Here is a 24557-nt window from a genome sequence, read left to right as displayed (position 1 = left end):
AAATTCAGTTATTTTTGGCAAATTTACCAGATTATGAAATTGTCACCATTGTGCAGTTTTAGGACATTTTCATCACCACAATTAGACTGTGTATTGTTCATGTACAGTTAATTCCCATTTCACACCCAGCTCCAGGCAACCATTAATCTACTTTCTGTCTGTATGGATTTGCCTTTTCTAGACATTTCATATAAATGGAAATCTACAGAACACAGGGCCTTTTGTGTCTGGCTTCTTTCACTTAATGTTATCGAATGAATGAACCTCTCCATTTTTCTTTCCCTTCCTTCCTCCCTCCCTCCCTCCCTTCCTTCTTTCCTTCCCTCCCTCCCTCTTTCTCTCTCCTTCTCTTCCTTTCCTTTCTCTTTCTTCCTTTCCTTTCCCTTTCTATTTTTCTCTTTCTTCTTTCTTTCTTTTTCTCTTTCTTTCTTTCTTCTTTCTTTCTCTCTCTTTCTTTCCTTTCTTCTCTTTCCTCTCTCTCTCTCTCTCTTTCTCTCGCCTGTTTGCTTTTCTGGAGCTCTCAGAGCTGGACAGAGCCCTCCAGGCCTACAGCTTTCGGGGAGTCAGAGCCTTCATCTCCTAGTATGGAAGTAACCCTCTTGGTCTCCCCACCCCCTTCGTACAGTTGGCCAAATGGTCTGAAACAAATGAAAGACCTGCCTTTCAGCATGTTTTGGGAGGTTCAGACAGCGCCTGACTCAATGAGAACGGTCAGCGATGAGCGGCATTTCCTTCTTTTAAAGACCCTCTACAATTCCAGGCACTCCTGCAGCTGTGGAAACATTCTGAACGGCTTAGCAAGCTTTAGTCAGGACACCCTCTGCGCCGACCACTACCAGCATCGCAGGCTTCTTTAGCTGGCTTTTCCAGTGGAAAACCATGCTTGGTGTTTGCACACTGCTCAAGGGATATTTTCGAACAAAGCACCGAGGATGGGGCGAAAACACCTCAACACAGCCGTTCTCTGGGGTTGGAGCTATTTAAGTGTGACATTCGTGAAGACTCAACTTGTTTATGACACAGGGTCCAAATAATAAGCCCTTGCAGATTGCCCGCCCCCCAGCACTCTCCTTAGATTCAGGTAAAAGCATGCTATAACCGTCTATAGGACAAACAGGCAACAGTAGCAGTGAAGTGACTCAAGTAGCCAGGATCGAGAATGAAGGTGCTCAAAGAAGACTTTAGTTTGATCTGTATGTAGTGCGCTCATCTTTTTTGAAACTAGGAAATTAAAAATTAGAATAAAGTTTTTATTTAATATGCAAATACATCTGCAAACCCATCATGAAACATAAGATAAATCAGTGCCAAAGGAGCTCTTTCTCCCAGCCCTCTAATCCTGGCAGGTTTGTGGATTGCGGACGGGGAGCCCCTGGAAAGGACCGCGCTGGGAAGCCGGGCCCTGCAGGGACTGGCCGCGGCTGCACCGGCGTTGCCCGTCGCACACTAGGAGGCAGCACCGCGCCGAGGAACCCGCAGCAGACGGGCAGCCAGAGTGTGTGCCCGGGGCGAGTGCCCTCGCCTGCCGGCGTCCCCATCGGAAAAGTGGGGGCGAGGGCAGCCTAGCGGGATAGCTGCGGGAGTATTAAATGAAGAGTGCAGGTTCACCTTCTGGGCGCTGACAACGATCCGTGGGCTCTCGCGAAATGCCAAGTCGCCGTCCGCTTGCTCCCACAAAAGTTTCGGGAGCCACGCGGCGCGGCGGGCGGGCTCCTGAGTCCATGAGCGGTCCCACAGAGCGGTCCCCGAAGCTTCCCCAAAGCCCGGCCCGCGGCTCGCGGAGCGTGGTGTGCGGGGACTACAGTTTCCAGAGTGCCCTGCGGCGACGGGCGGAGCCAGGGAGCGCCCGCAGCCAATTAGGGGGTCCCGGGGCTCTGCCGGGGAGCGGCAGGTGGAGCCGGGCCGGTGGGCGGGCGCGGGGACGGTCCCCCGGAACGGGTCCGAGGCTCTCGCAGGCAGGGCTGGGCCGGGCGGGGGCTGCGGGGCCGGCACAAGGGAGGCGGCCCCGGGGACCGGACAGGGCGGGGGCGGGGACGCCGCCGCCTGCGCGGTTCCGGGTGCTCCCGGCGCGGCGCTGCCCAGGGCACACTTGACCGAGGTCGGGCTGCGGAGACGGGCGGGTCTGGGGAAAACCCCGAGAGACGCGGCGTCCTCCAACTCCTCCTCCTCCTCCTCGCGGCCGCCGAAGCCACAGCCCGAGCCCGAGCCCGAGCCCGAGCCGGCACCGCGCCCCCGGCCATGGCTTTTGCCAATTTCCGCCGCATCCTGCGCCTGTCTACCTTCGAGAAGAGAAAGTCCCGCGAATATGAGCACGTCCGCCGCGACCTGGACCCCAACGAGGTGTGGGAGATCGTGGGCGAGTTGGGCGACGGCGCCTTCGGCAAGGTTTACAAGGTGAGGGCGCTGAGGTGGGTGGCAGGACGCGCGTCGAGGGGCTCCGGAAGGAAGGGATGCCTGCCCCGCACCCGGCCAGCCTGGTTGCGGCTCCGAGGGCTGCCCGGCCCTGAATTCGGGGTCCCTGGCCCTCATCCCGGTGACTCTTGTTTTTTGGGGGGAACACCACGCGGCCCGGCCGAGTCCCTGCGCTCTGGGCGCCCCCTCCGGGCACGGTTGCCGCCCCCACCCTAGCCCTGTTTCGGAACACTTCCTGTGTGTCCCGCACTGCGCTCGGCGCCGCACGGGGAGACAAAGGGGCGTTGACAGGACCTCTGCATCCGAGAGGGCCACTCGAGGGACCTTCCAGGGACGTTCCGTAAAACGGCGATACGGGCACACTTTTTTTTTTTTTTTTTGTAAAGAGACCACACAGATGCTGTGGGAATATCGAGGCGATGTGGACCGAGAAACTCGGCTGCACTTGGAAGGGTTGGGAGCTAGGGACACATCTGAAGATGAGCCAGAGACAGGGAAGTGGGGTGGGCGAGGGGTGGCCCATGGACTGAGAGGTGGGGCTTGGAAAGGTGGGTTGGGAGTGGGCAGAGGGAGAGGTCAGGATCTGGTGAATGCTGAGCCTCGGGGAACAGATTTGATTCCGTCGGTCTGAGTCACAGCTCGGGAGTCTCCAGCCTGCAGTCACCTCTCCCCTAGAGGAAGACGCGGCAGAGAGCTTTTGTGGAGTGGGTGGGGCAGAGCTGATTGAGTCTAGAGAAGTGTGGCAGCAGGACGTTGGTTTCTGCTCCTGGGAGCTAATTCTGAGGTGGTGAGTTGTTTTAGGGAGCCAACACCTACAGCTTGACTCCCTGCTTTCCACTAAGAAAATTTTTACTGGGAGACTCCCACTTGTTAAATTGGTGTATACCTCCAGGAGAGCACCTCTTTTCTAAGCCACTATCCTCCTTGGGGCTCCTGTAGCTTGTAGGCCACTCTGACCCTAGGATTGCCGTTCTATGAGGCTGGACCACAGAGAAGCCTTCTCCAGCCTTCTCCCCTGACTTGAAAGTGGTCTATCGCCTAGTTACCGAAGTAGTTCCTAGATGACCGGTGTTATAATAGCATCATTTGGGAGCTTGTTAGAAGTGAACAATCTCAGGCCCAGCCCCGACCTGCTGAATTAGAGTCTACGTTTTAATAAGATCCCAGGTGATTCCTAAGCAAATAGGTTTGAGAAGTACTGCCCTAGAGGCTTGGAGTGGTGGCAGTTTTTCTTTTTTCTTTTCTTTTTTTTGAGACAGGGTTTTCCTCTGTTGCTCAGTCTGGAGTGCAGTGGTGCGATCTTGGCTCACTGCAACCTCTGCCTCCTGGGCTCAAGCAATTCTCCTGCCTCAACCTTCGGAGTAGCTAGGTCTACAGGTGCACACCACAGCCCGGCTAATTTTTGTATTTTGTGTGGAGGTGGGGTTTCGCCACGTTGCCCAGGCTTGTCATGAACTCCTGAGCTCATGAAGTCAGCTCGTTTCAGCCTCCCAAAGTGTTGGGATTACAGGCGTGAGCCACCCTGCCTGACCTGGTGCCTCTTTTTTTTCCTTGCCACCTCCCCTCTGAGCCCACACTTCCTGTTTCGGAGTGGGGAGAGGTCTTGTGATCCGAGAGGCAGTGCTTTTTGACTGCCCTGACTTGCTGTCCTCCTTTGCCTGGGGGCCTTGCCCATATCTGAGGGCAGCCAGCTCACCCTCTCCTCAGCACATCTTTTCTTTACTCTCCTCAGAGCTGCATCTTCTTCCTGGTTGCACCAGAGAATGATCCTCAGCCTCGCAGCTCTCCCTGGGCACTGCCAATGTCCTTGACTGCCTTAGACAGAGCCTGCTCCTGTAGCTGTGCTCTGACTACCTTGAGGGCAGCTGGATCCCTGTGGGCAGCTCACCACAGGACCCACTTTCTCCAGAAGGTTCAGTTGGTGTTTTTAGCGTATGCTAAACATACAGGTTTTTTGGGCCGGGCGTGGTGGCTCACGCCTGTAATCCTAGCACTTTGGGAGGCTGAAGCAGGCAGATCATGAGGTCAGGAGATTGAGACCATCCTGGCCAACATGGTGAAACCCCGTCTCTACTGAAAATACAGAAATTAGCCAGGCATGGTGATGCGTGCCTGTAATCCCAGCTTCTCAGGAGGCTGAGGCAAGAGAATCGTTTGAACCAGGGAGGCGGAGGGTGCAGTGAGCTGAGATAGCGCCACTGCACTCCAGCCTGGCGACAGAGCGAGACTCCCTCTCAAAAACAAAACAAGCGTATGGGTTTTTTTTTCTCCGTTAGGGGCTTTCAATTGCATTCTTTTCCCCTTCCCCGCAATGTATCCTGGCTTCATAGGGTTCATCTTCCTTTAAACTTAAATGCAGAACTTTGCTTTTATGCTGGTAAGATTTCCCGTTGTCATTTTCAGTTGTGTTTCCTCCTGCTTTAGTCCTTAAGACTCCCCTGCTACTCTGAAAGTTTCATACAAAGGAGCTCATCCGATTCACAATCTATACTGTGTCCTCTTGGTTCTCCAAAGCATGTGGAAAGTCAGTTTTTAAAAAAATGACTCCAGGGCCAGGCTCTGTGGCTCACGCCTGTAATCCTAGCACTTCAGGAGGCCAAGGTGGGCGGATCACTTGAGGTTAGGAGTTTGAGACCAGCTGGGGCAACATGGTGAAACCCCACCTTTACTAAAAATAAAAAAATAAAAAACTAGCCGGGTGTGGTGGCGCATGCCCTATAATCCCAGCTACTTGAGAGGCTGAGGCCTCTGAGAATTGCTTGAACCCATGAGGCGGAGGTTGCAGTGAGCTGAGATCGTGCCACTGCACTCGAGCCTGGGGGACGGAGGGAGACTCCATCTCAAAAACAACAACAACAAAAACAAAAAGTGACTTTAATTCTCAAAGTTGTGAGGTGGCTCCACCACAGCCCTCTCCCCCTATCTCTGAATCTACGATTTTCTCTTAATTAAGGGTGAGCCAGACCAAGAGAGCTGTGTGATTGCTGATAGACCTGAACAATCTATTCTATTACCTACATGGCTTAGCACGTACCCCTCTGACCTAAGCCAACCCCATGTGCCCCGGTGCCCAGAGAAGAGAAGGGACTAGAACCCAGGGCTCTGGGCTTCAGTTGAACCCTTTTTCCTTAGTCACCAGCTAAGGAAGACCCATCCTGGGTCAGAGATCCCTGTCACCCAGGCTGCCTACTCGAGAGGTGCTGTTTATTCACCCCTCCTGCTTAAAGTCGAAGCAGGTATTGCTTTTACTAAAGACCCCTCTAATCAAGGACCACGACTCCTGCCCACTTGGTCGTTCCCTGGCCTGGTCACTAAAGTAACCCAAACCAAAAATTCCATCTTGGTTTTATGGCTGGAACCAGAGATTCCATTTTGACACGGCACCTGAGAAAGCAGTTGGCAGGGAGCTGAGGAGGGATTGCCAGTAGCACTGTTTTTCTTCTGACAGCCTAAGTGTTGAAGGCTTCCTGAGGTCTTTCTGGGCCTTGGAAGTCTGAATTTGTCAACAGTGTCAGGAGAGGACTCTCTGACTCCAGATTTCCTGATGAATCTTCCCATTAGCAGTCTCCCAGATATCAAACCTTTTTTTTTTCCTCCCCTCCCTGATGAGCCTTAAATCTGTCTGCCTCTGGAGAAAAAGAGGAGGATAGGATTGATTTTGTGCAAAGTCAAGCTCATTCTCGTTCAATGCCTATGTGAAGGCAAATTGCTTTCAAAAGAAAACCATTCCTACAAATTGGTTTCAAAAGAAAACCATTCCTAGTTAATTAGAATACAAAGTAGACTGTGATCCCAGCACATTGGGAGGCGGAGGCTGGTGGATCACTTGATGTCAGGAGCTCAAGACCAGCCTGGCCAACATGGTAAAACCCCATCTCTACTAAAAATACAAAAAATTAGCTGGGCGTGGTGGCACATGCCTGTAAGCCTGTAATCCCAGCTACTCGGGAGGCTGAGGCAGGAGAATTGCTTGAACCTGGGAGGCAGAGGTTGCAGAGAGCAGAGATTGTGCCTGGACAATCTGTGAGATTGTGCACTCCAGCCTGGACAACAGAGTGAGACTCTGTCTCAAAAAAAAAAATACAAAGTAAAGTTTATAAGCTATATGGTTTCAAAATTCTTATCACTGAAAATAATCTTCATTTTGAAGAGGAGGTAGAAAGGGGAAAAGGTGATAGGTTGAGTGGAAAAAGCTGGCTTTAGCCGGGTGTGCCTGCTGTCATAGCAGCAGGCAGCACAGGTACTCATGCACGCAATGTGGACAGGGAACATGGAGAAATGAAAGGAGCTGGGTTGCAGGCTGAGATGATTTTTCTGCTTCTTTTTGTTTGTTTTCAGAGACAATCTCTTACTCTGTCACAAGCACTGGAGTGCAGTGGCACCATCATTGCTCACTTCAGCCTCGAACTCCTGGGCTCAAGGGATCCTCTTGTCTCAGCCTCCAGAGTAGCTGGGACTACAGGCACACGCCACCACACCTGGCTAATTTTTAAATTTTTTGTAGAGATGGGGTCTCGCTATATTGTCCAGGTTGGTCTTGAACTCCTAGGCTCAAGTGATCCTCCTGCCTCAGCCATCCAAAGTGCTAGGATTACAGGTATGAGCCACTGAGCCTGGTATCCTCCTTAGAAATTGCTTTTCCAGCCTGAGCAACGGGACGAAACCCCATCTCCACCAAAAATACAAAAAATTGTCCGGGCGCGGTGGCTCACACCTGTAATCTCGGCACTTTGGGAGGCTGAGTTGGGTGGATCACAAGGTCAGGAGTTCAAGACCAGCATGGACAACATGGTGAAACCCCATCTCTACTGAAAATACAAAAATTAGCCAGGCGTGGTGGTAGGTGCCTGTAATCCCAGCTACTCCGGAGGCTGAGGCAGGAGAATTGCTTGAAATTGGAAGGTAGAGGTTGCAATGAGCCGAGATCACGCCACTGCAAACCAGCCTGGGTGACAGAGGGAAACTCCGTCTCAAAAAAAAAAAAAAAAAAAATTAGCTGGGCATGGTGACATGCGCCTGTGGTCCCAGCTATTCAGGTGGCTGAGGTGGGAGGATCGCTTGAGCCTGGGAGGCAGAGGTTGCGGTGAGCCACTGCACTCACGCCTCTGCACTCCAGCCTGGGCAACAGAATGAGACCCTGAGACCCTGGCTCAAAACAAAACGAAACAAAAAATAGAAAATTGCTTTGGTTTTGATTTTTTGTTGTTTCTAAGCTTTTTTTTTTTTTTTTCGAGACAGAGTCTAGCTCTGTCACCCAGGCTGGAGTGCAATGGTGCGATCTCAGCTCACCGCAACCTCTGCTTTCCAGGTTCAAGCAATTCTCCTGCCTCAGCCTCCCAAGTAGCTGGGATTACAGGTGCGCACCACCACACCCGGCTAATTTTTGTATTTTTAGTAGAGACGGGGTTTTACCATGCTGGCCAGGCTGGTCTTGAACTCCTGACCTTGTGATCCGCACGCCTCAGCCTCCCAAAGTGCTGGGATTACAGGCGTGAGCCACCGAGCCTGGCCTTTTTAAACTTTTAAAAGATTTATTATTTTGCAAAATTGGGAGTTTACCAAACAAATAGCAACAATTAAAAAGAAAAAAAATTACCCTAGGTTCCATCAATGTCTGCTGACGTTTTGATGTATTTCCTTCTAGACTTTTGATGTTGTGGTGAATTTTTTTTTCCTGCCTGGTTCTAATCATATGTATCTGTAGTGTTTTATTTCTTTTTTTTTTCTTTTAGACAGAGTCTTGCTCTGTCACCCAGGCTGGAGTGCAATGGCGTGAGCTTGGCTCACTGCAACCTCCACCTCCCGAGGTGGGAGGATCACCTGAGGTCAGGAGTTCAAGACCAGCCTGGCCAATATGGCAAAACCCCCTCTCTACTAAAAATACAAAAATTAGCCTGGCATAGTGGTGGGCGCCTGTAATCCCAGCTACTCAGGGAGGGTGAGGCAGGGGAATCGCTTGAACCTGGGAGGTGGAAGTTGCAGCAAGCCGAGATTGTATCACTGTTCTCCAGCCTGAGTGACAGAGCGAGACTCTGTCTCAAAAAAAAAAAATAATTAAAATAGATTAAATAATCGTATGCCAGGCCCTGTGCTAGATGCTTTACTTAATACGTAATAGAAGACAATTATGCCTTCATAAAAATCACAGAGCTATGCAAAATCATGCAGTAAAAACTAGAGGCCTTATGGGAAGAATGGGGTTGAGGGCACAGCACTTAAAACTTCATCAGTGGCATCTTTTAAAAAAAGTTCAGAATCTAAAAACCAGTAGTACAGTTTTACGCAAGTTACGTGGAGAAGAAATACGCACATGCTGCGGTAAGTAGGCATTTTACCTGAAAAAAGATGCACCACATGGGTGGATGTGGGTGCTGGGAAGGCAGCAGCGTAGGGCGCTGTGGAAGGAGGTGTGTGTGCAATCTGATGGCAGATGCACATGGGTGTGGCTCAGAGGTGGTTGATGGATGTCAGAGGTGTGTGCCTGTGTGTTTTGTGCATTCCTTCAACACCTGAGTCAGCTGAGTGCAGTTTTCTGCATTCATCTGCGGCGTTCACTTGCTGTTTCTATACATAACCAAACACGACCTTAGCATTATAGCAGAATCACTCCCTCGTATGTCGATGGTGTTGGAGCAAAGTTGGCAGGTTCAAAATAAGGGTTCTCACAGAGCCGACTGTATCTTGATGAACAGCTTTGTAGAGTTCTTGCTGTATTTTATTTTATTTTATTTTTATTTTATTTTAGACAGAGTCTCACTCTGTCACCCAGGCTGGAGTGCAGTGGTGCAATCTCAGCTCACTGAAACCTCTGCTTCCTGGGTTCAAGTGATTCTCCTGCCTCAGCCTCCTGAGTAGCTGGGATTACAGGTGTGCGCCACCACACCCAGCTAATTTTTTTGTATTTTTAGTAGAGATGGGGTTTCACCATGTTGGCCAGGCTGGTCTTGAACTCCTGACCTCAAGTGATCCGCCTGCCTCGGCCTCCCAAAGTGGTGAGATTACAGGCGTGAGCCACTGCACCTGGCCGTTGCTGTATTTTAATTTACTTTTTAGGCTAGACTTTCTTTCTTGAGACAAAGTCTTGCTCTGTCGCCCAGGCTGGAGTGCAGTGGCACGATCTCGGCTCACTGCAACCTCCGCCTCCCAGGTTCAAGTGATTCTCCTGCCTTGGCCTCCCAGGTAGCTGGGATTACAGGCGCCCGCCACCATGCCCGGCTAATTTTTGTATTTTTTAGTAGAGACGAGATTTTGCCATGGCCAGGCTGGTCTTGGACTCCTGACTTATGGTGATCTGCCCACCTGGGCCTCCCAAACTGCTGGGATTACAGGCGTGAGCCATCATGCCCGGCCTAGGCTGGACTTTCAAAGGGAATTACTAGGTCAAAGCATATGCCTATTTGAGGGTGATTTTAAAAATAAAATGAGATAAATTAATACAGGTCGCCTTTGTCTCTTGCTATTGCTGAGGGCCAATCCCCAAGTCCTCTTAGACCCCTCAAGTGCACAGGGGGCGTTGGCAGCTGCTGCTCAGAGCTTAGGTGCCTCTGCTGCGTGCTGGCTTTAGGAGTGATGTGACATTCTGCCCTCCCCGCCTGGTTGAGAGGAAGCTCAGTTTAAGTGAGGTAGGAACCCTCCCAGGCCTTCTTGCCAACCCCTGAGCCAGAGCCTTCTCCTTTCACCTCCTCTCCTGCCTGCTAGTTTGAAAGCTTGGGTTTCTACTTCCTCTGGGGATGGGGAAGGTCTCAGTCCTCCCCTCCTCCTCCGGAAGGAGATCTGGCCCCAGGCAGTAACCTTGTTTCCGCTCAGCCAAGTATTTTTAAACCCAAGTCCATGCTATTGTGAGTGGGTTTCTGACTCGTGACTCAGCCCCCATCCAAGGGGGTCTGAACTTCCCGTGGATAACGCCCTTCAAGGGGGCCCGGCTTCTGCGTGGAGCCCTGCCCGCAGCCCTGCGGGTCTGATTTCGCACTGGCCGTTGTGGGAATTTTTTTTGGCTGATGCGGAAGCAAGCTGCGGGGGAAGGGATTGAAACAAACGGATGGACCCGCCCTCCCTCCACCTAGGACTCTCCCGTGGCCTGGCCTCCTGAGGTTACCTAGACTGGGGGACTCTCCAGAGGCTGTCACCCCATAGCCCCCGGAACAGCCCTGGGTGGTCACTCTTAGGCCCTCTGCTGCTGAGGGTGGTGGAACAGGGTGCTGGTGAAGGGAAGAGATTTGGGGCTCAGTAGGATCTGCGTCCCAGTCCTGGCCCTATCTGAACCCCAAATAGGTGACCACCTCCTCCGCTCAACCTGAATCTTGTGTCAGCAAAATGGAGTTGGCCACAGGGCTGAGAGGAGTTGAGGAGGTGATGTGTTTAGCATCTGATTCTCACCCAGGAAGGGCGCAGGAAATGACGATGAGGTGTTATGATCGATGCTCTTGGTGTCAGATGGAGAAGCTCCTGACCCGCCACTACGACTTTAGGGACAAGGCAGGAATCAATCCCTCAGTGTTGACAGCACAGCCCTCATGCCAGCGCTTCCTCACCTGGCACTACTGGCATTTCGGGCGGGCTCGCTCTTTGTTATGGAGCTGTCCTGTGCATTATACGGTGTACCGCAGGATCCCTGGCTTCAACCCACTGGATGCCAGAACGCCTCCTTGCAGTTGTGGCAACCAAAAGTGTCCCCAGACGTTGCCACATGCTGCATGGGGGAGGGAGGCATAATGGCTCCAGCAGAGAACCACTGTCTTGTGCAGATGAGCGTTCCTTTATTCAGCCCGGCAGACTGTATTTGTTGACCTCCTCTGTCAGGTCTCTGGGTGTTCAATGAAAGAGTTGGGCCTTTCAGTCGGAGAAGCCAGGGTTTGCATCCTGGCTGTGCCATTTAGCCACTGTGTCCTTTCAGGCAAGTGGCTTGTCTCAGCCTCCCTCAGCTTCCCCATGAGTACGGTGGGACTGACTACACCCGGGGGAGCTATTGTGAGAATTGCCTGAGTAGCTCACACAGCGGGTATCCAGTTGGCCACGGTAGGTGCTCAGGGTAAGAAGGCGGCCTCCCCTGCTGCTTCCAGTGTGTCGTAGGGGAGGAGACAGGAAGGTGCTGCCTGAGATGAGAGTTGTACAGGGATAAACAGGCAGCCAGCCAAGAGCGGGGAAGCTTCCACCTGGTACGGCAGGCAGGATGGTGATAAGGTGGAGGGAAGGAAGTCCAGGCCAGGAGAGAGGCTGGCCCACGAGAGGCCTGAGGTTGCTGACTGCTGGCCGTTGGGCCTGATGTGGCTGAGGATGGGACCACACGGTGTGGCCCCCACGGGGGTTGAACCAAATTTGACTTGATTGCCAGTATTTTTAAATGAAGAGATTTCACAGAAAATCCCAGATTTCTGTCTTCTCTGTAAGTATCAGATAATTTGATCCTGGGCTGGGCATGGTGGCTCACACCTGTAATCCCAGCACTTTGGGAGGCCGAGGCAGGTGGATCACCTGATGTCAGGAGTTGGAGACCAGCCTGGCCAACATGGTGAAACTTCGTCTCGTCTCTACTAAAAATACAAAAATTAGCCGGGCGTGGTGGCTCATGCCTGTAGTCCCAGCTACTTGGGAGGCTGAGGCAGGAGAGTCACCTGAACCCTGGGAGGCAGAGGTTGCAGTGAGCTGAGAAAGCATCATTGCACTCCAGCCTGGGCAACAGAGCAAGACTCTGTCTCAACAAAATAAAACAAAACAAAACAAAAACAGATAAGTTGGTCCCTTCTGTGTCTGGGCCAATGATGCTGTCCAAGGGAGTTGGACAATGGCATTGTCCATTATACGGGCAATGGCAGGTTTCCTAGTCACCTCATTCAAACCAGAGGAAAAACAGGGAAATGAATTTTAATGGTGTATTTATCACTTCAGCATGTTATAAATGCAGAATTAAAGCAATGTGTTATATTCTTTTTCATGTGAAGTCTTTGAAATTGGTGGGTGTTGCGCTTATGGCACATCTCCATCTGCACCGGCCACATGTCAGGTGCTCGATAGTGACGTGTGGCTAGTGACTACTGTGTTGGGCACGACAGATCTGGCCTCTACTGTTGCCTCCTCAAACCCAGTGGTCATTGGATTTGGGAAGTGGGTATGGGCCAGGGCCCGGCCAGATCTGCAATGGCATTTGGGGGCGTGGCTCATTCGGGCTGCCATAACAAAATACCATAGGCTGGGTGGCTTGCAAACAGTAAACATTTTATTTCTCATAGTTTGGAGGCTGGGAAGTCCAAGATCAAGGCTCCCACAGAGTTGGTGTCTAACGAGGGCCTGCTCTGCTTCATAGATGGTGCTTTCTCACTGTGACCTCACATAGTGGGAGGGACAGCAGGACAGCTAGCCTTCTAGGCTCTTTTTTTTTTTTTTAAAGACAGAGTCTTACTCCTTCATCCAGGCTGGAGTGCAGTGGCATGATCTCGGCTCACTGCAACCTCCGCCTCCTAGGTTCAAGTGATTCTTGTGCCTCAGCCTCCAGAGTAGCTGGGATCACAGGCGTGCACCACCACATCTGGCTAATTTTTGTATTTTTAGTAGAGATGGCATTTTGCCCTGTTGGCCAGTCTGGTCTCAAACTCCTGGCTTCAAGTGATCCATTCGCCTTGGCCTCCCAAAGTGCTGGGATTACAGGCTTGAGCCACCGCACCGGCCTCTGGGGTCTGTTTTACAAGAAGACTAATCTCATTAAGACCTAATCATTTCCCAAAAGGCCCCTCCTTCTGGAGGTTGGGATTTCAACATAAGAATTTTGTAGGGACACAGATACTCGGACCATAGCAGGGACCAAGTCAAGAAAGCTTTGAATGCTAAGCCGATGAATTTAGACTTGGCAGTTTTGATCTCAAAAAAATGTCCTGCCTGCCTTAAGTCCCCCAGGGCCTGACCAGGTCAGCCCGTGTGACATTAGAGAGGGACTCTCTTTTGATGGGGGAGGAGGCCATGACCAGAGAGGTGACACAATTGCAGGGTGCCAGAGCCAGGATTCCTGGCTGCCCAAGACGAAGGTGGTCCATGCTGAATGGAGGCTGAGCCAGAGTGGCGCACCCTGGTGACCGAACCAGGCGGGTGTGGGAGGGAAGGCCAGAGCTGTAGTTGGGACCCAAATCAGAGCTGAGGGAGTAAGGTGACAGGTGAGAGGCGACCAGCCTGAGAAGGAGATGTTTGTGAGACGGGAGGCATGGAAGAGTCTAGGGCATCTTAGGAGATGGAAAGAGAGCAGAGAGGATGAGACAGGAAGGCAAGCTCGTGTCTGCTGGGGATCAGAGGTTGTCTGGGAACCTGGAGGAATTCCTGCAGTTCAAGCCTGGCCCTACCTCTTGCAGGTTGTGTGATGCTGAGGAATTTACTTATCTCTGCCTCAGTTTCTTAAGCTGTGAAATGGTGATGGTAATGGTACAATCACATAGGGCTGCTGGAAGATGAAATGAGACAAACCATGGAAACCACTTAGTCTAGGACACTGGAAGAAGTCACATAAGTACTAGCTCTAGATTGTTTATTAAGCACCTACTTGTGCCAGGCCCTGTGGGTTCCAAAGTGAACAAGATAGATAAGTAGGGAGTTGACTTTTGCTCAGTTCCTACATGTCCATCATTTATTCTTCTCTTATCCCCGTGAAAGGTAGGGGGATATCCTCACTCCACACCTGATGAAGCAGAGGCCCAGAGAGGTACAGTGACTTACTCAGGGTCACATAGCTTTTTTATGGCAGGGCTGGGACTTGCATCCAGATCTTTCTGGCCAGGAGCCTGTCTCTTTTCTCTTGCATAGCACAGAGAGAAAGACAAACGGGCTTGTTGGGCAGTCCACGGTCGCTTCAGTGCGGTGTCTACTCTTGGCCTTGTGGTTTCTGTGCCCAGGAATGTCACCCTTCTTTGCAAGCCTGCCTCAGCTGGATGGCGATCGATGGTGGCCTCTCATGCAGAGGAAGTGGTGAGGGGTGCAGGCAGGACTAGCACAGGAAGTGGCAGGGGAAAAGGGCGGGTGTCAGGGCGGGGAAGCTGAGTGCTCCTGGGGCCCCTCCCGGCACCCTGGTGGGTGGGGCTGCTGGGACCGCAGCAGCCTGCAGTGCAGGGTGTCTCTGGGTCTTGTCAGCAGAGCAGGGAGGGCGGGTGCTGAAAGGCTTCCTTCTCCCTTCTCCCTCTCTCCACCACACTCACCTTCCACTTCACTCTTTCTCTTCCCCTTTCTCTCTGCTTCCCCCGTGATGCATTTTTTCCCTTCTTCCCCCATAGCTTACCGATTTTTTCACACTAACAGACTATACCAGGGCTGGCACAGTGGGTCGCATCTGTAATCCTAGCACTTTGGGTGGCTAGGAGTTCACGACCAGCCTAGGAAACATAGGAAGACTCCATCTCTTCCAAAAAATTTAAAAAATTAGCCAGGCGTGGTGGCACCAACCGTAGTCCCAGCTGCTCTGGAGGCTGAGGCAGGAGGATCACTTGAGCCCAGGAGTTCAAGGCTGCAGCGGGCTGTGATCACACCACTGCACTCCAGTCTGGGTGACAGAGCAAGACCCTGACTGAAAAACAGGTTGTCTGAAAACAACAATAACAAGAAAAAACAGGCTATACCAGAGCCAGAATTAGACACCTAAGACTCGAGGAGAAGGATGGGGACGAGGAGGGACTTTACCAATGCACTGGTGACTGAAGAGTTAACTCCAGCCAGCCTGGGTCAGGTGGTGGAGGGTCGGGGAGGCCAGTGGTGCCTCTGGGAGGAGCTGAGGGAAGCACAGCTCCTTTCTGCTTCCGGACCACTGCACTGGCCATTGCACTGACAGGTCCCCTGCCTGCCACTCTACCTGTGACTCTGTACAGCTGGCTCCTCCTCATTCTCCGGGTCTCAACTCAGATTCCCTCCTCAGAGAGGCCTGTCCCAACCACCCCTCCCTGACCACGGTGGCAGCTGCCTGGAGATTTCCTTCAGGGCTGTTGTTACGAACTGGGATTCTCTTGTGTTTCTCCTTCTTTATTTTCTGTCCCCTCCAGCAGATGTGAAGTCCCTGAGGACAAGGAGTGATCTTTGTGTTCCCAGCATTTGGAACAGGGCCTGCGGAGGGTAGACGTTCAGTTCATACCTGCTGAGCCGCAGGCGTGCGGTGGCTCATACCTGTAATCCCAGCACTTCGGGAGGCTGAGGTGGGTGGATCACCTGAGGTTCAAGAGTTCGAGACCAGCCTGGCCAACATGGTGAAACCCTATCTCTACTTAAAATACAAAGATTGGCTGGGCGTGATGGTGCGTGCTTGTAATCCCAGCTACTCAGGAGGCTGAGGCAGGAGAATCACTTGAACCCGAAAGGCAGAGGTTGCAGTGAGCTGAGATTGCGCCACTGCACTCCAGCCTGGTCAACAAGAGTGAAACTCCGTCTCAAAAAAAATTAAACAGCAACAACAACAAAAATACCTGCTGAGCAGTTGAGGGGATGAGTGAGTGAATGCCGGGCCTCGCGTACTCCCTCTCCCTGGACAGGCCCCTCGTGGTGGTTATGATGTGGCTATACTCGGGAGGCCGCATTGTAGTTATGATGTGGCGCTGGAATCAGTTCCGAGCTTCCTCCTAGCTTCCCTGCCTGTTTGCTGTGTGACTTTGGGCAAGTCACCTCACCCCTCTGATCCTCAGCATCTTGAGCTGTGACATCTAAATCAAAACAGCACTTTGCCCCGAGTTTGCGAAGATTGATGCTTGTGGCCAGCCCTTACTGTCCTGCCTCACACAGAAGATGTAAATGTGGCTGTTGTTACAGTGATTGTTACCGTTTCTGTGGGGTGACTTAAGCTGATCTTCCCCTTCCTGGGGCTTGACAGAGGCAGATTGCCTTGAGGCCCTGAACTCCTCCCTTGCCTATTACACTGCAGGGTGCTTCTGGGTGGAGGGATGTCAAGGGTTCTGGGATCAGCCTAAGTTTGTTGCTCTCTCTGTTATGAAGATAAAGTAAGCCTGCATCCCAGCCTGGGGACGGCACAGGGCCACTGGGGGGTCTGGTGGGATGAGTGTAAGGTCTCAGCTCTGCGCCTGCCCCAGGGTGAGTTGTAGTTGAGGGCACCAGAAGTGGAGCATTTGTGTCCTGGAGAAAGAAGCTAATGCTGATGCCTGGCTTCCCTTCACCCTCCTTCCTGGAAAGCTCCACACAGTCTTGTCTGGGAGCCCAGGCCCAATGCTTGGCCCTGTGAGGCGGTTGCCACTGTCAGAGCCAGCATTGTCACCCTGAGGCAGTGACCCTTGTCAGAGCTGGCAAGCCTCCCTGGTCAGCCCTGAGATTCTTTCTACCCTTGCGTTGCGTCTTACAGGGCCCCGATACTGGGTTGGGGAAGCCTGAGCTCCTTCTCAAGACCCCTTCTTTTTGGGGGCCCTCACTGCCCTCCCCACAACTGCCACTTCGAGGTGACAGGAAACCCATCTTTGAGCAGGGGAGAGGTGACTGGGGCGCCTCTGTTAATGAGGAAACTGGAGCCCCAGACACTAATGCTGGCCTCTGGTCTGGCTGCAGGACCATCTCCAGTGGCTAGCAGAGGACCCCTGAAGACCCCAGCCCACCCCACATGGGTCACCTCACCTCAGAGGCTTTTTTTTTTCTTTGGCAGAGTCTTGCTCTGTCGCTCAGGCTGAAGTGCAGTGACGCGATCGTGACTCACTGCAACCTCCGCTACCTGGGTTCAAGCGATTCTTCTGCCTCAGGCTCCCGAGTAGCTGGGATTACAGGCACATGCCACCACACCCAGCTAACTTTTGTATTTTTAGCAGAGACGGAGTTTCACCGTATTGGCTAGGCTGGTCTTGAACTCCTGACCTCAAGTGATCCACCCGCCTCAGCCTCCCAAAGTGCTAGAATTACAGGCATGAGCCACTGCGCCCGGCCGCTTCAGAGGCTTTTGACCTGGGGATGCTGTTCATCTTACAGGTCGCAGCTCAGTGGTTGGCTTTGCTTTGTAATCCTGGGCAAGTGATGTCACCCCTCTGAACCTTGGTTTTCATTTCTGCAAAATAGGGACAATAGTGCCTCTCACAGTGAGACACAGGCATCTTTACACCTGCACCGTCATGAGGCCAGTGCCAAGGACACACAGCCAGATGTGGCAGAACCGACCCAAGCCCAGCGTCACATCTGAATTTTATCTAGTGTTGGTGGAACACAGGGGTATAGCTTGGTCCTGCCATTTGGAGAGCCTTTGACAATATGTAAATCAAGGCCTAGGCTTTTGGATGCGGCACCACGTGACCAGTGTGGCATGGCCCCATGATAGGGAGCTGCTCAGATAGAGGAGGGTCCCATCACTCAGTGGAACATTCTGCCACCCTTGGAGATGACGTTGGGGAAGAGTGTTTTGTGCTCCGAAGAGCTGTGCATGCCATACTGTTTGGTTTTTTTTTTGAGTTGGAGTTTTACTCTTGTCGCCCAGGCTGGAGTGCAGTGGTGCCATCTCGGCTCACTGCAGCCTCCACCGCCCGGGTTCAAGCGATTCTCTTGCCTCAGCCTACCGAGTAGCTGGGACTATAGGTGCGTGCCACCACGCCTGGCTAATTTTGTATTTTTGTAGAGACAGGGTTTCACCATGTTGGTCAGGCTGGTCTCAAACTCCTGACCTCAGGTGATCCACCCGCCTTGCCTCCCAAAGTGCTGGCATTACAGGGGGATTACAGGTGTGAGCCACTGTGCCCAGCCATGCCATACTGTTAAGTGAAAGTAAGAATGACCAGTGTATACAGTTTAATCCCAGTTTTGTAAAGTATGGAAGAATATATTTGTGGCCAGAGAGAATATAATGAGTGAATATTTATAGACTTTCACTCTGGACCCAGCCTATCCTATTCTATTCTATTCTATTCTATTCTATTCTATTCTATTCTATTCTATTCTATTCTATTCTATTCTATTCTATTCTATTCTATTCTATTCTATTATTCTATTCTATTCTATTCTATTCTATTCTATTCATTTTATTTTATTTTAAGACAGGAGTCTCACTGTCGCTCAGGTTGGAGTGCAGTAACACGATCTTGGCTTCCTGCAACCTCTGCCTCATAGGTCCAAGTGATTCTCCTGCCTCAGCTTCCTTAAGTAGCTGGGACTACAGGCGTGTGCTACCACACCCGGCTAATTTTTGTATTTTTAGTAGAGATGGAGTTTCACTCTGTTGGCCAGACTGGTTTTGAATTTCTGACCTCAGGTGATCCACCTGTCTCAGTCTCCCAAAGTGCTGGGATTACACGTTTGAGCCACCACGCCCAGCCAAGGACCCAGCCTCTTCTAAGCACCTTTCACCTATGAACTCATTAAATGCTCACAACAACTTCTGGAGGAGGAGCGGTTATGTCTTCGTTATATAAAGGTATAAAAGGCTGGGAAGTGAGGATAAAGAAGTCCCCTCAGGGGCACACAGCTGGGAAGTGTTAGAGCTGGGATTGGGAAACAGTTCCAAGAACGTCCCACCACAGAATACCAAAGGCGAGCCTCTTGGATTACGAAAGGTTTTGATTTTCTTCTTTGTACCATTATATTTTTAAGATTGTCTTTAATGCACAGATGTTACTTTTCAGCACCACAGGAACTGTTGATGGAATAAACAGGCCGACCTTCAGCTCTCTGAGGTTTGATACTGTCTCTAAAACAGAGTTCATGAAAGGACACCACCCCCAAGGTTGTGGGGAAGATTAAATGAGTGTCTTAAACACGTGCAGGCAGGGGGCATAGGTGGCCCTCCGTAAAGTGCTTCCCTCCTCACTTCCTCCTCTCTTCTGTGGACCCCGGAGTCCTCTCCCCTCTGCAACTCCGGATTGAGTCTCATTGTCCTCCTCTGGGTAGAGAGGAGCCTGGGAAAGGTGGGAGCGGTCCCCTGCAAGGAGGCAGAGCCCATGGGCACCTTTCACGCCTCCTTTATCACTGATATGTGGGTTGGAGTCCCCATTGTTTTTGGAGAGCTGAGATCTGAGGGTTCCCACATCCCCAGCCAAGTTGGACAGGTTGCTCCAGTTTTCAGCCAAGGCCAAGACTTGGTATCTTTGGGCCAATCCCGTTTGGGTTTCCGTTTTTTATTTGCTGGTTCACAAGAACTTTTGCGGCTCAACATTTCCCTGAGCTGTGCCAGGGTGGCTGGCCAGGCTTCCCCTCCCTGAGGGAGACAGTGTTCAAGGCACGGCTTTGGAAGCCGTGTCACTCTGCTTTTGGGCTTCATAATCTTTGCCATCCTTAAGTGTCACTTGTTCTGAAACTTGGCCATCTCATTTGTCGTTGAGCTGAAACTTGGCATGGTGATGACTGATTGGGAAGTGGTTTCTCTCTGCTTGCAGGACTCAGCTGTGTACATCCTGGCCCAGTCGACGGCTTTGGCTCCTGCAAGGTAAAGAGGTGCCATCTTTCAAAACTGGAGAACAGCCAGAGATTCAGAAATAGAAATACGTTATGGAGAAAGTCAACTTCTTATCACTTTCCTTTCATCTCTTATGTGGAGGACCTCATTTCTCTCTGTTTGCAGGGAGGCACAAACACCGATTCTATTCATTCACTCATTAGTCATTTAAGAATACATACTGAGTGTCTGCCATGACCAGACAGAGTAATAGATACATTGGTGAACAAAATAAAGATGTTTTTAGGCTTTCAAAAACAAAAAATACACAGTTCCAAGAGAGAACAGTAACAACCGATAGTCAGCTGGCTAACCCGTAGTGGTTTATTAATTTTCCCATGCGTCACTGAAATTGTCTATGTCTTCATCAGGAAACGAAGGCCTGGTGTCCTGGCTTCCGCAAGCACACTTAGCTAGTAAGTAGTAGAGTTGGGACTTGAGCCTAGGTCCTGTGCTGTTTCCATAAATTGCTCGATAGAAATTTGCTCATTTCTAAGTTTGCCAAGATGGGGACATCGGATGGAGCTGGGTTGATTCCTGTAACAATAACTTTATTGGCTACAGGATTGAAGGAAGGAGAGAGGCTGATGTTCATAGAACCCAGCAAGGGTGGGCCCAAGTGCCTTTTGGAAAGAAGGGAAGATGATAATTGTCCACTCCCTGGACATACATGTCATTCCTTTATCCCTCTCACACCCACCTAGTCTCATGTACCCATTCATGCCCCTGGCAACTTACTCTCCCATCCATCTGTCCATCCTTCCATTCATCTGCCCATCCACCCACCCTCCCATTCTTCTGCCCACCCATCCATTCACCCAACCTCTCATCCATTCGCCATCCCACTTAACTCATTTTCCCATCCATTCATTCCTCCAGCCCCTACCTCCCATCCATCCACTCCTCCATCTGCTTGTCTGCCCACCCATCTTCCCGTTCACTCACACTCCCACTGTTCCATCTACCCACTGGCTCTTCTGTGCCAGGCTCTCTGGTGTAGACTGAGAGGAGTCAGGTGGGCTGAGCCTTTCAGAGATCACAGCCAGGTCAGAGAATCTGTGATGCAAATGCCCAGGGGTCAGGGCAGTCTGCGATGAAAACCTTAACAAAGTGCAAAGAAATTCTAGTTGGGGAGGTGGGCTGGGGTTCTGGGGAAGATGTCATGGGCTAGGCTGGGGTTGATTACATTTTGCTGGCTGATTAAACGCAGGTAGGGAGGAGGTGTTCTCTGTGTAGGAGGGAGCATGAAGAGGGCCGGGAGATAGGGAGCAGGCACGGGGCTGAGTGAGAGGGAGTGGCGGGACCCTGGGGAAGTGGGCAGGGGCAGGTCATGAGGGTGTGAGTGCTGGGCCAGGGAGCTCAGCCATTAGCTTGGAGGGAAAGATGGGAAGGAGGGCAGGCACACGGAGCAGCTGGGCGGGAGACCCCTGGCATGACAACTTTGGTGGGCTGCTGAGGGCACAGAGCACTGGGCAGAGAACCAGAGCTGAGCTCCAGGCCTGCCAGTGCCTCCTAGCTGTGTGACCTGGGACAAGTCAGTTTCTCTGCCTGGGCCTCCCTTTTCTCTTCAGTAAAAGGAGATGGTGGTACCTCTGTGTGCTTCATGGGCCTGTGCTGGAGAAAGGTGGGCTGCTCATTGCCCTGCGGCAAGAGACCATAAGAGGCTTTGTCAGGCCTTTTTCATCCTGAGCCCGCAAGGACCTGGGCCTCCCAAGGCCCAGGCCCGTGGTGCATAAGGCTCCCGTCCTCTGCTGAATCACGCCTGCCAGCCAGGGGTCTTAGCGGGCTCGAAACTGAAGCCCACGTCAGCTGGCCACCCCGGCTCTGTCTGCTGCCCTCACATCACCCCCTTTGGCTTTATGTTGGGCCCTTTTCCTGCACATAGTTGTGCTCTGACCCTGGTTTTCTCTGGGGCCAGATTTTCTCTCTCCTAAATAGAGTCGCAGCCCTTCCTGCGATTGACAGCATTCATCACCATGCAAAGATTAACTGTGTTCAGGCAGGGACAGCACAGCTGTACACTGTGTGACACCCAGACCAAGCCCTGCTTTGGTTCCAGTGGCCTGAACCATATTTGATACATGCCTGGCATGGCCGTCCAGAATAAAGACAGGGAAAGAGGAACCCTGAGCCCTGACTGCTCCGTTCTTTGGCTCTGACCCACACCCAGGCTTTTCATCTGACAGGTCAGCTGGGAGCCTTCCCTCACACCTGCCACTCAGCCAGGTTGCTAGGAGACTTCCTTAGCAAATGATCATTGGGTGGGGTTCCTCTGCTGATTCCTTGCACATGTCCCCTTTTGCTTCCTAGAAAAAGAAACCCATGTTTCCGAGGCTGGGTCTGGGACAGTGGAGTGAGTTTTAGATGCTCCCTTACCTCCGAAGAGGCATTTTCTGCCAGAGAGGGCTGGGGCTGAACTTTCTACAATGATAGAAGTGTTCTGTATGTGCCTGCTCTGTTCAATACGGTAGCCACAGTGTGGTAGCACGTGAAATGTGGCTAATGCAATTGAGGAACTAAATTTTTGTTTCATACCTATTAATTTAAATAGCCACATATGGCTAGTAGCTACTGTATCAGACAGTGCAGCTCACGTGGGTTCCGAAAGAACGAGGGTGTCTGTCTCTGGGACGTTTAAGGCAAGGTCAGACGAAGTGGTCTCTTTCTATGTGGAAGGCTTCTTTGCACCAGCCCCAGTCTGCCCTCACTGGGACCCCTGTGGATAATTGCCAGATGTCACTGGGTGAAAATTGTCTTTATAAACCGCTTGACTTTATTATGCTCTGTTTTAGCTCGTCCCTGTCCATAGGCACATGCAGTTTTCCCAAAGGAAAATTGTAGCCTAGTTACAATTTCATTATCCTATTTTGTTATTTACTATTATGGCTTAAGGATTTTTTCTCATTACTATATTATCTTCTTGTTTATCATTTAAGGGTTACTTAATATCCCATTAAGTTAATTTAACCATTGTCTTTAGGTGATTTCACCTTTTTTCCCTTATTATGGACTAATATAAACTGAACATGATCCTAGTACATTTCTTTTGTTGCCTTTTTTTTTTTTTTGAGACAGAGTCTCGCTCTGTGCCCAGGCTGGAGTGCAGTGGCGCGATCTCAGCTCACCACAACCTCTGCCTCCCAGGTTCGAGCGATTCTCCTGCCCCAGCCTCCCGAGTAGCTGGGACTACATGTGCACGCCATCATGTCTGGCTAATTTTTGTATTTTTAGTAGAGACGGGATTTCACTATGTTGGTCAGCCTGGCCTCGAACTTCTGGCCTTGTGATCTGCCTGCCTCGGCCCCTCAAAGTGCTGGGATTACAGGCATGAGCCACCGTGCCTGGCCTGTTGTCTTTTTAAAAGTATTTCCTGGCCTTAAATTCCCAGGAATGAGGGATAATAGGCTGAAAAGGTATCTTCATGGCTTTTAAAACCTATTGCCAGTTGTTGTCTTTGAAAGATTGAATCAGTTTCTATTCTTGTCAGTAATGGGTTCACCCATTTTACTACATTGTCTCCAGTGCTGGGTTGTCACGACTACATGTTTTTGCTAATTTATTAAGTGTAAAATGATCCTTTCCACTTTTTTGGAGGAAGATTCTTTTGGCAGAAGAATTCCATAGTTTCTGTTGGCCTGTGTCCTACACGTTTTCCATGTAGGTCTCCAAATCCTAGATTATCAGTCAGCTCTTTGGTGAGGTCTCAGTGAATGTCACCTTATAGATTATGATGGGCTTGGGAATGAAGGTGGCCCTTGATACACACGTGTTGCGTGGTGAGGCACTCCTCTAGATATCTGTTCCTTGCTGGAACACCCCCAGAGAGAGGGAACTCATCTCCTTCTTGGTGGCAAATGGCAGGAATCCAAAAGGGAGTTTATTGGCTCATGTAATTGAGAAGTCAATGCGTAGAGTCCGCCTTCAGGTACAGCTGTCTCCAGGTGTTCCACAGAGCCAGTAACACTCCATTTATGAGCCCTGCTTCTGCCATCTTGGCCTCACCCTCCAGCAGCCACTCTGAAGGAGTGACAAGATGGGCTACAAGACCCTTCAGCCTTTCATTCTACCGATTTAGCAGTGCCAGAGAAAGAAAAAGCTGCTTTCCTGATAACTTCAGCAAAAATGCAAACAACTGGCCGAGTGCAGTGGCTCACGCCTGTAATCCCAGAGCTTTGGGAGGCTGAGGCGGGCGGATCACTTGAGGTCGGGAGTTCGAGACCAGCATGACCAACATGGAGAAACCCCGTCTCCACTAAAAATACAAAAACAGCTGGGCGTGGTGTCGCACGCCTGTAATCCCAGCTACTCGGGAGGCTGATGCAGGAGAATCACTTGAATCCGGGAGGCGGAGATTGCAGTGAGCCAAGATCGCGCCATTGCACTCTAGCCTGGGCAACAAAGAGCGAAACTCCGTCTCAAAAAAAAAAAAAACAACCAAAAACAAATTTAAAGAGCCACCCAGGCACGACCCTGTTGGCCTGCCTTGGGACCATGCCCAGGCATCTCTGAACCAATGACTGTGACAAGTTTCATTTTCAGGCGCCCTTGGTTCAGTCCTCTGATTAGCTGGGCCTGGGGTATGTCCCTGGCCCAGGGTGAGGTCAACCCGCTATGAATCCCTTGGACTCAGAGCGAGGGAGAGGCAGTGTCCAAAGGCAACTAGAGTTTTGAATCCACAAGGGGGAATGGATGCTGGCCCAGTCCCCCACTGCTCCCCAGCCCCAGGGTCAATTTCCCAGCAGCTCTGGTGGCTCCCAGGCCTGAGGTTGGGGTGCCCCCAGGA

The 24557-nt window shown here is 51.3% G+C and overlaps 1 protein-coding gene across 1 annotated transcript in view; it reads left to right on the top strand.

Moving 5' to 3' along the window:
* The first annotated feature begins 2037 nt into the window (after positions 1-2037).
* Positions 2038-24557, top strand: part of STK10 (serine/threonine kinase 10) — a 142598-nt gene continuing 120078 nt past the window's right edge. The window contains exon 1 of the mRNA XM_032158627.2: positions 2038-2394. Coding sequence (XP_032014518.1) covers positions 2239-2394 — 156 coding nt within the window. The 5' untranslated portion in view covers positions 2038-2238. The remainder of the gene's footprint in view (positions 2395-24557) is intronic.

The sequence above is a fragment of the Hylobates moloch genome, unplaced genomic scaffold (genome assembly GCF_009828535.3).
Source record: "Hylobates moloch isolate HMO894 unplaced genomic scaffold, HMol_V3 SCAFFOLD_6, whole genome shotgun sequence".
Classification (NCBI taxonomy): domain Eukaryota; kingdom Metazoa; phylum Chordata; class Mammalia; order Primates; family Hylobatidae; genus Hylobates; species Hylobates moloch.
This window is presented reverse-complemented; position numbering and strand designations above follow the sequence as displayed.